This window comes from Bufo bufo, chromosome 11 (assembly GCF_905171765.1).
Source record: "Bufo bufo chromosome 11, aBufBuf1.1, whole genome shotgun sequence".
Taxonomy (NCBI): Eukaryota; Metazoa; Chordata; class Amphibia; order Anura; family Bufonidae; genus Bufo; species Bufo bufo.
Window position 1 is genome coordinate 12,593,562 of NC_053399.1, and position 17,377 is coordinate 12,610,938.

At 46.3% G+C, this 17,377-nt stretch overlaps 1 protein-coding gene across 4 annotated transcripts in view; it reads left to right on the forward strand.

The window, feature by feature from the left end:
- The first annotated feature begins 944 nt into the window (after positions 1 to 944).
- Positions 945 to 17,377, forward strand: part of FERMT2 (FERM domain containing kindlin 2) — a 69,766-nt gene continuing 53,333 nt past the window's right edge. For 2 of the 4 annotated variants that reach the window (XM_040411997.1, XM_040411998.1), the window contains exons 1-2: positions 946 to 1,490; positions 3,541 to 3,707. In XM_040411997.1, coding sequence (XP_040267931.1) covers positions 3,551 to 3,707 — 157 coding nt within the window. In that variant the 5' untranslated portion in view covers positions 946 to 1,490; positions 3,541 to 3,550. Of the gene's footprint in view, positions 1,491 to 3,540; positions 3,708 to 17,377 lie in introns of all 4 variants that reach the window. The other 2 variants (XM_040411995.1, XM_040411999.1) reach the window with 2 other exon arrangements.

Sequence of the window (17,377 nt, forward strand, 5' to 3'; positions counted from 1 at the left end):
GCTGCCGTTTTCTTTCCGTCCCGAGATGCGGAGCAAAACCGATCCGTCATGACCCACCACAATGCAAGTCAATGGGGACATTCTCTCTGACACTATAGAAAACGGATCCGTTATGACTATGTTAAAGATGATACAACCGGATCCGTTCATAACGGATGCAGATGGCTGTATTATCAGTGACGGAAGCGTTTTTGCTGATCCCTGCAGTGGATTTTTCTGCTGGATTTTCACTCACTTGTGAATTTCGGCCCTCTCTCCGGGGGGGCCCCATAGCATCTATGAGTACTTTTGGCACTGAAAACTGTGTAACGGATGAAACCTATTTCCAGAGATGGGGCATAAACAGACCCGTACGGCATGTACTGGTCCTTTAAGCCTGTGCAATTTGATTCTTGGCAGTCTGAATGTGCGCAGCCCATGACCGTGCTGAATACCGCCAATAGGGGTCTGCAATGTACAGGCACCGGGCCGCCATTTCTGGATGCGGACCCATTAACGTGAAGATTTAGTCCACACCGCAAAAAAAAAAAAAAATATATATAGAACATGTTCTATTTTTTTTGCGGTGCAGAGGCACTGACCGAAATCCAACTGAAGCGCTCCGTAGTGTTCCGTGCCTCTGCCCCGCTCCGTACCTTGCTGATTGCGGACCGCAGCACGGGCCGCGCATGAGCCCTTATTACTGTGTGTTAAAGTATCACCAAAGTTGTTATGTAAACCTTGGCCTCCCTTTAAATAAATAAATAAAATAATTAAAAAAATTAAAACTTTTCTATTATATTGGTGTCTCTGAGTATTTTTTATATATATATATATACTTATATTGTGATAAACCAATTAATATTACACAAGTCCAGTAAACTTTGAATGTGCATATTCATCATCTTTAGTACTGAGGAGCTCCATCCCAGGTGACTGACTCTTCTATAAGCAAAGAGGTCCTGCAGCAGCCTGTGATTTCCACATCCTCCAGCTGCTGGCAGTGGGGGGAGGGAGGTTCTTTAACATCTGGAGGCCAATGTTCTGCAGCTCCAGAGCTGTATAACGGGACAGCATCCCCTCCAGCCTTCTCTCCCACCCCCCCCTTCCACCCTGATTCCCGGATGTTGGATCCAATCCTGGAGTTTTATTCACTTCCATAAAAGGGCAGCAGCAGCAGCAGCAGCCTCCTCAAGACTTGCACTGAGTGTGCAGGATCCAAGCATCTGAACTCCTAAAAACTTTTCTCCCTGGCTGCTTCTGCTCCCCTCCTCCAGCTCTTCCTCCTCCTTCACTCAGTTGTGAGTCTGAGCAAAGAAAAAGGGGAATAGAGAGGGGAGTGACTGCAGCAGATTGAGCAGCAGTGACGTGAGCCCAGAGCCTTGCAGCCTGGGGGACTCCATTAGCAGAGCTCACACTGCCCTGCACAAGGGAAGCTGCCCTCCTGCTCCCTGTGGATCTTCCTGAGGAATCCCTGCCACATTGTCCAAGCCCAGGAGACCAGACTAGAGGTAAGTGTGCACTCCATGGATGCATCTTCTCTCTCTATCCCATCCCCTTCCCCCCCAGCCATGCTCCTGCCTAGTCCCCCCCTCCCCATGGAAAGTTAATATTCCTCCCAGGCTGGAAGCAGACAGACCGGTTGGATAAGTTGGAAAGGAACAGGTGAACAACGGTTTGCATAGAGCATAATGTGTGCAGACAGCTACATGGAGGATCTGCATGGCTACAAAGTAGCAGAGAGGAGCTAGTGAGGGATCCTGGATGGTAGGGGAGGAAGCCCTGAACTAGGAGGGGCTGCAGCTGCTGCTGGGGAAGCTGAGGCTCCACTTTGAAGACACACACACTGATTTTACTCTTAGGCCATATGGTATTTAGTAGGGGGGGATAGGACCATGAATGATAGCAGGGAATACTTGGACTTGTGGTCCAACAACAGCTGGGGTAGCCACTGGACCTCTGTTATATTGTCAGCTCTGATATTGAGGTGTAAATGCTGTCAGGGTGTGCTTGGACTTGCAGTACCACAGCGAATGGAGCCCTTCTGGCTACTTAAAGTGTAAGCTCTGGGGATCAGAGTTTTGTAGTATTTGTAGGAAAGGCATGCTTTGACTTTCAGTGGCTCATGCACACGAACGTAGTGTTTTATTTTTTTTTTTGTCCGTCCCCCTTTTTTTTTTTTTTTGGGCCTGTATGCGGAACCATTCATTTCAATGGGGCCACCAAAAAAACGGAAATGACACCGTGTGCATTCTGTGTCTGTATGTCCGCATGTCTCTTCCGCAAAAAAAAAATAGAAATGTCCGCTTTGCGGACAGGCATTGTTACTATGGATCCTCAAAAAAAAAAAACAGATGCAACACGGATGTCATCTGTTTTTTGTTTTTTTTTGCAGACTGCAAAATGCATAGTTATGTGCATGAACCCTAAGACTCATGCAAAGGACCGTATTTCCCATCTGTCTGCTATCCGCATTTTTGGGGGATTGCGTGTGAACCCATTCATTCCTATACTTCAGCAAAAAAATTTAAAAAAATTAAAAGGACAGCGTCCGCAAATTAAAGAGCAAGTTCTGTTCTTGTCCATATCTCAGGTGAGACTAGTCATTTCTACTGACAGGAGTGAGAAAAATGTGGACGGTATTTGTAGTTTGCGGATCTGGACTGTAATACGGACACGTGCACGAGGCCTTATGAGGGGCAACTGTTGTCGTTGCTGGCTGGGTGTGCTTGGACTTGGGTCATATGGTTTTTAGTGGGGAATAAGACCATGAATGACTGCATGGAATGCTTGGACTTGTGGTCCCACAACAGCTGGGATAGCCAACGTCCGTCCGTCTATTGTATTGAGGCGTGAATGTTGTCAGGGTGTTCTTGGACTTGCGGTGCCATAGCAAATAGAGCTCTTATGGCTGTTTAGAGCATAAGCTCTGGGGGGGAATCGGAGTCTATTATAAGTCTGTTTTGTAGTATTTGTAGGAAGGGCATGCTTTGATTTGTAGTTGATCAGCCGGTGAACCACTGAATAGATTGTATTCTTGTCCCTCTTGTGGTCCTGTTTGTTTTGGATTCTGTAATCAATATGTATCTTCTAATGTTTGTTGTTTTTGTATATTGATATTTAGTGTTTTATAAATAATAGGCTACTGTTAGAATTGTGCACCAGGCCATGTGCTTTATGTGTAATGTGGTGTTTATGGCAGCAGATTATGACTTACAGTAAATCTTTGTTCCCTTTTTCTTTATACATAACATCTTGTGGTTTTAATGCTCATCTTGAATAATTTCCTTTATATCGCTGGCTTCGGTGAGCTGTTGCTGCTTGTGTTAAAGCTCTGCAGTCCTGGGTGGGGATAGTGAAATAAAAAAATACTAATAATCTGCTGGGATTTCCCTGTCCTTTTTCATTGTGTCTTTTGCTGTTAAAGTTTCAGTATTGGATGTTATCAGATGCTTTGAGGGATGATCAGTATGTGTCCTGTGGTGGAGGATATGACTACTGTACAGTGCATGTATATATATGGCTCCTGGCTGATGGGATTGTCATTTCCTCTCCTCGCAGGAAGAGAACGATGGCTCTGGACGGTATACGGATGCCAGATGGCTGCTACGCTGATGGAACCTGGGAGCTGAATATCCATGTGACAGATCTGAACCGGGATGTTACTCTCAGAGTCACTGGAGATGTACATATTGGAGGGGTGATGCTTAAACTGGTGGAAAAACTTGGTAAGTTGCACATGGGGTAGGTGTGGCTGGCTCGCTGTACTCGGGTTGGATCGTTCCCATCCCCCTAAGCCAAAGCTTAGGAATAATGAATTCATTTTGCTGTTTTCACCCTTTTTCTGAATAACTTTTTTGTTCTGTATCCACCTTGTGCTTTGTGTTCGCCCTGCTTTCCAGGTCCCTAGTAATCGCTTGTAAAATCTTGTTACATTGTTGCCACGTGATATATTTTAAAAAAAAAGGGGGATAAATGAGGCGACAGTGTATCTATGCTTGGGTGTTGGGGAACTGCATACATAGCAATTCCCTGATATACAAAGATTTGAACGTATTCCCTATTCATGGCATATAGGGGATGTGTTTAATTGCTAGGGGTTCGTTCGCTGGGACCCACTGATCACGACAGGTATTGTGGAGTAGCTGTCGAGCAAGTGCAACGCCTCTCCGTTCATCTCTATGGGACTGCTGGAGATAGCTGGGTGCTGTACTCGGTTTTCTTTGAAGCCAAAGCCATGACTGTGTGTAATTTTAAAAAGAGAAGACTCAGCCTTCCCCGTATAAGAGTCCTTCTGAGAAGTAGCTATATACATCAGCAGTTGCGACACAAACCCAATTTGTTCCACTATATCAGTCCAGGCTTCTTGGCTCACAGAGAATTGCTCTGACTGGATACAACTGTAGCAAACTTTCAGATGTGAAAAAGTATTTGGGGGGGGGGGGGTCATTTATTAAGACCAGTGTCTTAGATGCCGGTCTTAAGCTTCCAGTGGATCCGCCGAAGTTATGAAGAGGCGCCGGCCTCTACAGAACTTCAACGTATCCAGTGCTTACTTGCTGGCTTACATTTTAGACAATTTTTTACGCCTAAAACAGATGAATAATTCCCCACCCATGCCATGGAGTGAGCGGGGTTAAAGTCGTAGAGTGTGAAGCAAATAACCTTTGCGCTGCAATGTGTGCCAGAAATATAGGCGTATTTCAGAATAGTAAATGACCCCCTTGGTGTTTCTATGTTTTGAACCCTGGACATAGGCAAACATGTTCCCATTCACTGATTGCAAGAACATGAGATTTTGAAAATGGGGATGAATTGAAACATAGTGTTGTTATTAGTGAAATATTATTATTATTATTATTATTATTATTGTGTTACGTCAGCAAATGGCATTTATAATGTAGAGGAAGTTAAAGGGTTTGCCTCATCATAGACAATGGGGGCATATCGCTAGGATATGCCCCCATTGTCTTATAGGTACGGGTCCCACCGCTGGGACCCATACCTATATAGAGAACGGAGCCCCGCAAGGTGGTGGCTGGAGGACTCCGGTCCGGCCACAACCAAGCCGGCTTCCCATAGAAGTGAATGGGAGCTTACCGCGCATGCACGGCCCCCGCTCCCATTCATTTCTATGGGGCCGACGGCCGGTCCCATGGAAAATGAATAACTGAATGGAGAGTGGCTGCGCATGCGCAGTGCGCCCTCCTTCACTTGCGAGGCTTTGCTCTCAATATAGGTGCGGGACCCGCACCTATAAGACAATGGGGGCATATCCTAGCGAAATACCCCCATTGTCCATGACGAAACAACCCCTTTAATACAAGGCACTTACTAATGTGTAGGGAGTGTCCATATTGCCTCCTTTGCTGGCTTGATGAATTTTTCCATCACATTATACACGCCTCGTTTTTCCTTGGTTACGACCACCCTGTAATCCAGCAGCGGTGGTCGTGCTTGCATACTATAGGAAAAAAAGCGATGGCTAGGACCATAGGAGCACACGTGGGCACGCATGCGCAGTAGCTCCCACCCCATCCACTTCGTATCTGTGCGGCAGCAGTGGTAATAACCCCTGTATAATGTGATTGAAAAAATGAATCCAGCCAGCAAAGGAAGCAATATGGAAAATCACAATACATTAGTAAGTTCCTTATATTAACTTCCTCTACATGATAAATGTCGTTTGCTGAAGGGGGACAGCCCCTTTAATGAAATTTTTGCTTTCCGAGAAGGATTTCTCCTCTACTCTGTGGCTGCAAAGGAGAAGCGTGTGTGTATGTATTCACTTCTCCTCCCCATAGATAAGTGTATGTAAATAATCCCAACATGTAGACGTGTCCTTTTTCCATTGCTGGGTGGTGCTGACCCAGTTTGTGGGGTCCCTATAGTTCTTTTTGAGATGACCCCTTTATATTGTCTGTGGCATCTGTGGCTTTGGTTATTGGATCTTATGGAAATCCTTTCACCTTTTTGATCCTTCAGCAGATGTGAGTCTCCCAGGGTTGTTGTGACCATTATGTGTAATGTGACCTTGTTCAATATGTATTAGCCGAGAGCCCATTAGCTGTTCTCTCATGTGACTGCGCTGTGTCCCTCGCCGCCATTTGTATAACGTTCTTGACAGTATGGAGCATGTTCTTTCTGGGAGACTCGCTCGGTTGTACGAGTGGCTGGATACATGATCTGTACTCTGCTAAAGTAAACATGTCAGATAACAGGCTGTCTGCTGTATGTACACACCGGCCAGCGCACACAATGGGGCGGCATGTGGAAATCCGCATCCTATCTACTGCGGCTTGATTGATGTGTACCGCAGACTTTTTCTGACTGATAGGTTTGCTGATATGACGGTGAGTCACCCAGTCTCGGCGAAATAGTTTCCAGTTAACGGTTTATTTTGCTGTTGCGTTTAGACTAGGTTTTATAGAAAGAAAGGCGTTATTCGGAACCATCAGAATTCAATAATTGTCCAGATTATTGTTCCCTATCATCTGGCCCCCTAAATGTGCCGCCGATCACCCAACGCTCAATCATCTGGGATCCTGTCGCTGGCGCAGTCGCTTCTGGGCAGCAGATTGTGTGGTCTAAACGGCGATCTGCTGCTCGGAAGCCATGATTCTGTACGAGGATGAGAGATCGCTACACCCCGTCCTCCATACTGTGGTGGAGATCGCTGCATGTAAATGCACAGAACGAGCAGCTGACTGTCGGGATGGAACGATTCCTCCGCGATAATCGCCGCTCGGTCGGCCCGTCTAAATCCACCTTAACACTGGCACACTGCTATGTTTTAGTTATTCTAGAAGTTTGTAACACTGGCACACTGCTATGTTTTAGTTATTCTAGAAGTTTGTAATTATTCTCAATCAGAAATGGCGTCACCAATAGCACTTTTTTTTTTGGCACGTTTTTAGCACTTTTGTCAGTTTTCTTAGTGTTCTGTGTTTTACACTAGCGTTATGCGTTTCCGGCAGGTTGTTCTGGCAAAGATTTTCGCTCCGTGCCTCCGCACTTAAAAAAAAAATAGAACATGTTCTATGTTTTTGCGATGCGAACTGACTCTTGTGGATTGTGGACTGCTATTTAGCCCGTATTTTGCTGACATATTCTATCTTTTTGCGGAACAGACATATAGATGTGGAAAGCACACGGATGATCCATGTCCTTTCTGCATCCGTATGTCTGTTCCCCAAAAAGACCGAAACATGTCTTATACTTGGACTCGGAAGTGGACCACGGACTCATTGAAGTCAATAGGTCTTCAAAAAATGCAGATGCAACACGGATGGTATCCGTTTTGTGCAGATCCCCGATTTTACAAACCGCAAAACAGGCCTTTTACCGCATTACTGTTGGCTAATGTGATCGGAGTGTGATCGGCTGTGCATGCATGTCTTCTTAGTGGAGAGAGGAGAATAAGCTAGGGTCAGACTCCTTCCGTGACGAACAGAATTGGTCATGCTGAATGGCCTGCTCTTCTTCATCTAACATCCCCCATTAAGGGCGAGTCATGGCACACAGAATATAGTCGGTGAGTCCTGCTGAAAATGCCAGGTTTGCCAACTTTTCTCGAATGTGTGACATAAAAACAGTATTACAGGAGAAGAGCTTTGGACGTAATCTGGTCAGGAAATAAAAGCTTTTAAGAACACAAGATGTTGGAAAAGCTTCAAACCTGGCTTGTTTGCTGTTCCGGCTGACGTGAGGTAGGATTTTTTTATCTTAAGATCAGTCTAGGTTAGGGCTCGTTCACACGACTGTTGAACCTCCGGACTGCAAATTGCGGTTCGCAATGTACGGGCACCAACCTTGGGCCAGCCGCATGCGGATTGCGGACCCATTCACTTGAATGGGTCTGCGATCCGTCCGTTCCGCAAAAAAGATAGAGCAAGTTCTATCTTTTTGCGATGCGGAGGCACGGAACAGAACCCCAGGAATCGCTCCGTAGTGCTTCCGTGGGGTTCCGTTCCACACCACATCTCTGAATTTGCGGACCCATTTCAAGTGAATGAGTCCGCATCCGTGATGCGGAATGCACACGGCAGGTGCCCTGTGTACTGTGGACCCGCTTTATGCTGGCCGCAATACGGCAACGGCCACGGCCACGTGAATAAGCCCTTTATAGGTAGATTTATCCAGACTTAAAGGGGTTGTCTGGGATTTTGATATTGACAGCCATTAGTATCGGATTGGCAGGGGTCCAACACCCTGAACCCCCACAAATCAGCTGTTACCTTGTAGCTCCTTTTATTGGGTAGTGGAAGGAGCTAGTTACCATTCACTTTACTGGGATTGGGGTCTCAGTTACCAACTTCATCCACTATACAATGGACAGTCCGAATCGGCTTGAAGTAGCTGGTGGGCCGGACTCCCCACCCCCGCCAATCAGATTTAGGTAATCCGTATCCAAGACCTGGACAACCCCTTTAAGGCTCTTATTGACAGTAGGAACGAAGCGGTCAAACTGAAGGCTCGCCAGTTTTAGGAGCGTCACTCCCAAGAACATAACCTATGTCCTCAGGAATGTGCTGAGAAGAAATGCTCCTAGGAGAACATCCACACAAAGGTTGATTTCCTCCCTATTATCAGCGGGCTGTTCCCTGTGAAAAGTGTAAAACCTCATGTCGCCAATGGTCTCTAGTCATTGCCGGAGCTCACCGTAGCAGCGGACGAGGGGCTATCCAACTTCTGTCACCTTTACAAAACAAGTTGGTCATTGGGCGCTCAAAAATACGGCTGGCGTTTCTGTAATATCCCTTGTATTAGAGCCGGAGCCTTCTAGGAGATGACTGGCACATTCAGCTATTCTTCCTGCCCTCCCAATACACACGCACACTTGGTTTGGCTGAGAGTGCATGTGTGTATCGGTTCGATCAAGCAGCTGGCACGTGTCTTATCTTTCATGTGACAGAGGATTGGGTATGTTAAAATTTGTATCCAACTCAATATCTGCCATTGGCAAAATATCTGCAGGTGGTTAGCCAGTCCTGCCAGAATCTGCAGGTTAGCTGACGTTGGTCTTAGGCCCCACGTACATGATCATATCCATTTTGCGGTCCGGCTGTGTGCATGCCGCCATTTAGTGTTTTTTTTATTATTATTTTACCCCGTGTATAAATGTCTTATCCTTGTCCGCACACAGTGTGTCGTCCGCATCTTTTGCTGCCCAATGAAATGAATGGATCTGCACCCAGTCCACAAAAAAACGTGGACCGACATTATGCCATGGGGCCTAATGTGCATGCCCAACTTATGCAGATGGCAGAGCCCTGTGCAAGGGGCTCTTATGGCTGCGTAGCGTCCTTGTGCCTCCATGCGCTGCCTGCCGTACAGAGAGATTCTCCCCTAGAAGCAATGCTTCCTTATACCTCCATGCGTATAGCATCTGATGACGCGTGCCACCATATGGCTCCCTGTGAAACCAGTAGAGGCAGTATGGCGGCCCCTCTTATAGTTTGAGGGGTGTATATTACATGTACGACAAGGTTTCCAGTGTGAGATATTGGTGGACGCAGTTGTTCCCTTGCAAGCGTGGGGCCACAGGATTTTCTGCTGGTTGTAAAGTCATCAAGTGGGCCCCATGCAGTGCATTTCTGTTTTGCGGTCCTTTTTATTTTTATGGAAACGACATAAGTATGCGGAAAGCACACACATGATCCGTATGTCCATTCTGCCAAAATATAGAACATGTTTCATACTTGTCCGCAGAATGGATATGGTCATATCCATAGGGCCTATGTACTATCCTACATGTGACAATATTCCTGTTCTTACATTTTGTAAATCTTTTCCATCCAATTGATTTCTTTAGTTTATGATCCATTTAGTGCATTGTTTTTTTTTTGGTTCTGATTATAAACTGATTAAGGTCGGGACTGTGCACAGAGGTTGCTGTTAATGGGCTCCATGGTTTCTGCAGCTTATAGGAAGCCGTCACATCCAGGACGTCAGCACTTGGCACCATAGTGACAATGAAATTTGCTCTCTTGCTCAGAGATAAAGATTTAGCCATTCTCTGCATCTGAGCTGCAGTGTCGTTACATTACCTCGCACGTTACCCTGTATATTCCCTTATCTGTTATCTTATTCATTGGAAAGCCATAAGCAGGACCTGAAAGGATAACCCGCTAGCCGTCGGCCCTCTGCATCAGTCGGCGCTAGCCGTCGGCCCTCTGCATCAGTCGGCGCTAGCCGTCGGCCCTCTGCATCAGTCGGCGCTAGCCGTCGGCCCTCTGCATCAGTCGGCGCTAGCCGTCGGCCCTCTGCATCAGTCGGCGCTAGCCGTCGGCCCTCTGCATCAGTTGGCGCTAGCCGTCGGCCCTCTGCATCAGTTGGCGCTAGCCGTCGGCCCTCTGCATCAGTTGGCGCTAGCCGTCGGCCCTCTGCATCAGTCGGCGCTAGCCGTCGGCCCTCTGCATCAGTCGGCGCTAGCCGTCGGCCCTCTGCATCAGTCGGTGCTGGCAGATGCTTAGTACACCGGTTATTAGATATTGTTGATTGATCCTGCTAATAATCCGATATCTATGGGGAGTCAACTGTCCCCCAACATCTCCCTTGAAGGCAAAACCGAGATCGGAGTGATAGATGTTGGCGGACCAAACGTTTCCCTTTACATGCCGAAACAAATCGGAATCCGTTAATAGCCTCTAATTATAGCCACTAAACGACACCTAAAACTGACAATTGGGGTGGGGTGCAACATGCCTTTTGTGGAGGCCCAAGAGGTGTCCGTTCCTGTGCTAAGTGGAGGAAGAAGTACTGAGACCTGATGCTGCACCTCATCTTTGTCATGACCGGCCCTCAATTACAGATTTGTCCCTATGACACTGGCTGACTTGTCCAGGAGTGATGATGTTTTCACTGCCTGGTCCTGTCACTGAAAGTGCAACAGAGCGAGCAGAGCCTCTAGGTGTAATGGTAACGCCCCCGTTGCTCCTAGAGGCTCATTTGCATATATTAAAATGTAATTTTTCTCAGCAGTGGGGGCACATATGAACATGGGACCAACACAGATGTCTTTAGCTGCCAAGTGCACATGTAACAGGTCAGCCAGTGTCATAGGGACAGAACTGCTGACAGATGCTGTTTAAGCATTGCAATTAGTTTAATCGTCAGGATGCGTCTAGGTAAAGGGGCATTAGTAATAAGCTGTCCTCAGGATAGACCAGTGTCAGATTGGTTGGAATCCGACTCTCGTCAACCTGCAGATCAGCTGTTTGCGGTGGCGTTCTTTTTGTGCGTGCTGCAACCTCTGTATTGTTTACCAGCAGGTGTCTGCCTTGCGCTGTGTCCTCATAGAAGCGGTGCAGAATATTGCACCGTCATTCTGATGAAGCTGCAATATCCTGCACCAAAGTGGATGCCATGGCAGTAGACCACCCCAGCAGTCACTCCAGTGCTGCAGTCTCTACAAGCAGCTGAGAGTCCGACCGCCGCCAATCTGATATGGATGACCTGTCCTAAGAACAGCCCATCAACGTCCTCCAATCGGACAACCCCTGTAAACTTAAAGGGATTTTACAGAATTTCAAAAACCACGCCGCTCTAGTTTGTTATTGGTATTGCGGCACAAAATGCACCAAATTTAATAAAGATGTGATTTTTCTTTCGTGTGGTTAGGCTCTCTAGCCAGTTGTGCCGAACATATGGCACCGTTTTTGCCGACACATAATGAATGCTTTCTTCAGAAGTGTCTTCATTCCAGCCAAAGATTTGTAATGTAAATGGCCCCAATTAAATATCCAAAAATGTTAAAAAAAAATATAACCTAAGGGCGAAAAAGGTTTATCCTGTCTTCTTCCCCCGGGCCATGCGATAGACCACCCATCGTCTCCAGGAGTACAACCCCCTCCTAGTGCTCTGAGGTGACTCATGTTATATTAGATAAAGTGGGGACTACGCGGCTTAAATCTGCAAACTCCGTAAGCCATGAAAAGGAAAGAAGAAATCTTTTTGCGAGCGTCTGTCCTGCACCCCCCCGGAGGAACGCTGGGTGTCTGCACAGTGCCAGCTATTTTTACGCCATGGTTGGTCAAGGTGACTTCTGCAGGGCTATTAAACGCTCAGAATGAAGCAATTAGTCTGCAGAAATAGCAGAAAGTAACAGCGGGGCCCTAAGCATCTGACTTATTGATTTTAATTTTTTTTTCTTTTATTTTTTTTCATTTCCTTTGCCCCTTTTTGGAGCTGCTTACTGGCTTCATTTGCTGTTACGGCGTGGTGATAATGAATGGACTTTCTGTCTGGCCACTGTTTTTCCTGCAATTCATGTGATGGGTGTGGAATTTGAAAAATCCACATGTTCTTGGGGATCTGCATTAAAGACTGGCAACGTTCTGCTATAAAAATCCACATTGTGACTCAAGTCTTTGCATTTCACTGAAGCACCCAATGCAAAACCTGTAACGAATCCCTCTGACTATTATGCACCATTTATAATACTGGTATTTGCCACAAGGGGCACTATAGAGCCCAGGCACCACTCCTAGATCCGGTCCCCTATAACTATGTTCTTGTCTGTGATACTTTGATGCCCCCCCTTCTCCCTGAAATGTAATGGCCACAAGGATGAAAAGTGACAGAGTGGTTGTCCATTTCCGTCTTCCACATAAAAGTAAAAGGGGCCAAGGCAACGAAACCCACTTAAGTTCCATATTGGCTCCTTCCCTCTTTTGACACGTCTATTATAGCAGCTACTTGCACCCCCCCATGTAATAACACTTCTGGCCAATCTATTCTTATGACTTTATGATGTCATTCCTCTTATTATTCCTACTGGAAGTTACGAATGAATTACTAACACTTTGCAATAAAGGGCCAGCGGGGCTTTCCCAGTTGGGGGTTGTCCCTGCAAGGCAGTGCTGAATGGGTAGCGTCAGACTGTGCAGGGACACCCCACCACCACCAAACATGCAGCTGAACTTTCAGTTCAGACTGCTAATAATTTATTCATAAAACTTATGGTGGGAATAATAGAGGAATAGCACAAGGGGACTTGTGAGAATAGAGGCTCCATAACTGTTATTACATGGCGGGAATGCAAGTATTTACTAAAACAGTCATGTCAGGAGAGGTGACGGGTACTCTTTAAAGAATCTAGCTCCTGCCCTTGGGGGTGGTTTACATAAGCCAAATTAAGGGGTTCTAGGGTTACTGTGGGTGGGAACCCTCCTCTTTTAGCCGCCACTGTCTGGAGTAGCGGACCCGTCCTGCATTACACAGCCCGTTTGTTTTTAAAGGTGACAGTGTAATGCTGCAAGTCTACTGAGGTGGCGCTAGTCTTCTCCACGAGATAAGCAATGTAGGGGTTGTCTGGCAGCTGCTTGTCTCTCCATTATACGTGGCAGGCCGTATACTGTGGGGCCAGAAGGCTGCTAAGTGATCACACCGACGAGCACTGTGACCAAACAGAATGCTATTTTTTTAGGAGGGAGATAAGCGGCTATGAGATCCATCTGATGCCACTTATCTGGGTGTGACTTAAAAAAATCTGACCTTGGAGACAGTCTGGTTGTTTGCAGAGACATTGGATATTATTAATGGAAGATGATAACCGGCGCCCAAACCGCTTATCGGCCAGCAGTGATTTCTCCTCTCTCTGATGATGCATTAACCTGCAGCTTGCACTAAGCTGAGATAATTGGGCTTTTTGGAAGAAGCAGGGTTTTACGTTTTGACTGATGAGGAAAATCGCTTCTATTGTGTCACTGTAAATGGTTCCTAGAATCGGCAGGAGCGGCAGACCTTAGTGATACCGGGAAGTGGCTTTATGGTATGTGAGTGGAAACTGCACCAGATAATGGTGTGACCATAGGATCATAATGGATCGGTCGCTGCTGATCCGCAGTGCGGACAGTAATGGTCTCACCTTCAGCTGGATGGGGCGACGACTGCTCCAGGATTATTTCTGCCTTTGAAACTGTCGTTATTTCCTACCAATCGGCCACAACCTTGCCAGCCAGGGGTGTAGACAAATCTCACAGGGCCCCATAGCGACATCTCAAATTTGTGACTTATTAATTTATTTTTTATCAGTAAGTGTAAAAGATTGTAAGAAAAAGTTACACTTCGACCACTTTTTATAAATTCACTGATAACCCCCCCCCCCTATACACTTCTGCTTTCCTTCACATAGTAGATCATAAAACTGTCTGCCTTCAGCCACCACTAGAGGGAGATGTTTGCATAGAACGTTATACTGTTACCATTGAACTCAATGGAATCTGTGCATTTTGCATAGACTGTCTCCATAGGACCCGTTTGTATGCCCTTCTTTTTTTTTTTTTTAGGACTCTCTCTCTCCTAGTGACCGACCCTTTTTGTTATGTATATCTAAATGGTGGCAATGTAATACTATATTTTGCTGGGGTCTCGGGAGCTAGACCCGTAGTGAGCAGCATTTTGCTGCAGTGGCTTTCTGATTAAAGGGTTCTTCTGTGATGAGATGCTGCCATTAAAGGGGTTGTTCTATCTGGGAAATCGATAGCATATCGCTAGGATCTACCAATGTAAAACATGGCTGCTTTCTACCAGAAACCTCTCCACTTCCATCCATGGGTTGTGTCTGGTATCGGCAGTACCCCGCCCAACCTGTGGACCGGAGTGGATCTGTTTTGGGAAGAAATCCTGTACAACCTCTATAATGGTCTGCAGAGCTTCATATTGTTTGGAATCTCATCTTTCTTATTTCCATTAGTGATACATTGTTTCAATTGTGGATCTTGCAACAACTTCCAGGTCAAGTGGATGTCAACCAATGTTCTCCTGAATGTCCCTTTCCTGCTCGTTGATATATGCGTAGTTTAAAGGGATAACTATAACAAAAAGCAGATATCCAAACTATTGGCATGCTCACAGCAGCACAGTGTATTTTATAAGTAGGATATGCCACCAATGTCAGGTAGGTAGAAGTCCCACCTCTGGGACCTGCATCTATCTCTACAAAGGGGCCCCCAAATAGAACGAGGACCACCCTCCACTTCTAGGGTAGTGCTGAAGTGGCACTCCAGCGCTGGCGCTCAGCTATTTCCAGAACTCCCATGGGGTTAAATGGCATGCACTCTCCATTCACTTCTATGGGATTTCCGTAAATTCCCGAGTGGGCTTGCTTAGCTCTTTTTTTCGGAACCCCCCCGGAGAAGTGTATGGATCACATGCGCAGTGCTCTCGCCTTTTGCTTTGGGGGCCCCAGTCTAGAGATAGGTGCAGGTCCCAGAGGTGGGATCCCACCTATCTGATGTAGCGATATGCCACAAACATGTGACATGGGCCAACCCCTTTAAGAGCATATTAGAGGGATACTGTTCCTTGCTTACTTAAAGGGGTTGTATCAATACAGAAACACACGGCACCGCTCTTGTCCACGTCTATACTTGCACGGTGGCTCAGTGTTTAGCACTGGGGCCTTGCAGCGCTGGGGTGCTAGGTTCGAATCCGACCAAGGGCAACCTCTGCATGGAGTTTGTATGTTCTCCCCGTGTTTGCGTGGGTTTTCTCCGGGTTCTCCGGTTTCCTCCCACACTCCAAAGACAGACTGATCGGGACCTTAGATTGTGAGCCCCATTGGGGACAGTTGGATGCGAATGTCTGTAAAGCGCTGCGGAATATAGTAGCGCTATATAAGTGCATAAAATAAATAAATACTTGATTGCGGTTTAGTTTTAATATCAGACACAGGCAATGAACAAGACTGTCGCTGTTTCGGGAAGAAAGAAGCTACTTATTTCTAGGCTATAAATACTGATACCTTCACAAGATAGGGAGTTTTTTTTTTTTTTTTTTTTTCCAACAGTGTCTCTTTAAATGTAGCACATGACTCTGTCCTCGATGTCTTCTACACATGACCTCTGGGAATATCGTCCTCGGTATTACACCCTCCACCAGTAATCTCACTAATGGCTTATCCCATAGTCTATGAATAAAACACACAACTTGATTGATTTCTTGCCTGCATGAAAGGCTGGGAGCGTCAGGGCAGTGTGTCGTCTTGACCGGGCTTTGTGGGATGAACAATGACTTGGCAGGTCACAGGACAACGATCGGCGTCTTTCTCTTAAAACGTTTGACACTTTAGATGTCAAGTGCGATCCTTCAGGAGGCGATGAGTTACTTTCTAGATCACATTGCTATGTAGTAATGCACCTGATCTGATATTGAGGACCTCGTCTGGGGCCATTTTCCTGTGAGGAACCACATGGTGATGTCTGAAGGTATCTAAATCTTTCTGCCCAGGCTAGTAACTGGAGGGAGGGCTGACGTTGCACTTGAGCCCTATTGTTTGAAGGGAACCTTAAAGTCCCAATATGAAATGACCAGCACGTTTAAAGGGTTGTCACTTGGAGACCAGCCCTGTCCATACACCCTAGTAGCGCACATGGACGTCCTAAAATAAGGTCCTGTTCTACTAAAAGCAGCTTTAGTCTGGTGGTCTTGTCTGTTAATTTCGTGGACAGCCACTTATATGAATGTTTGCCATGGTTTAATACATTTGCACTGGGCCTGGCAAGACTTCGGATGTTTGATTGGAGCCGGACACTTGATGCTCAGCTATAAGCAGCCATGACTGCATTCTGAAAAGGGTTGTCTATCTTCACAATCAAAATTATATTGCTCCAAGGCATCTAAAATAAAGCCACTTTACAAATGGTCTTTGTTAAATATGGTGCACACAGCTCTTGTGAAGACCTATGTGTCTCCATAGTAACAGACTACAACCAAACATTGTATGTAGTCTGATTCTCCTTCCTGTCCCCTACTTCTTGGTAATATACCAGATTTCATGTTAGACTTAAAGGGGTCATCCAAGTATTGATAATTATGACCTATCCTCAGGATGGGGGCCCCCTTGAGTCCCAGCACCCTGCCGATCTGCTGTTACAGGGTGCTGCTGCGGGCTCCTGCAGTTTTCCAAGCACAGCGCCATACATTGTATTGTGGCTGTGCCTGGTATTGTAGCTCAGGCCCATTCACTTCGAGGGGGCTGAGCGGCAACTGGGCCATGTGACCGATTTATATACGGTGACGTCACTGGCCTAGGAAGAGGCCATGGCACTCAAGGAGCACCAGCCTTTTCTAACAGCTGATTGCCGGGGTCCTGAGTTTTGGACCCCCGCCAATCTGATATTGATCACCATCCTGAACATATATTACCGGATAACCCTTTTAGAGCTTGTGCACACGAACGCATTTTCTTTCCGTGTCCGTTCAGTTTTTTTTTTAGTTTTTTTTTCGGGTCGTATACCAAACCATTCATTTCAATGATTCCGCAAAAAAAAAAACGGTTACTTTGTGTGCATTCCGTTTCCGTATGTCGGTTCCGCAAACAAATAGAACATGCCCTATTATTGTGCGCATTACGGACAACGATAGTAGTGTTCTATTAGGGGCCGGCTGTTCC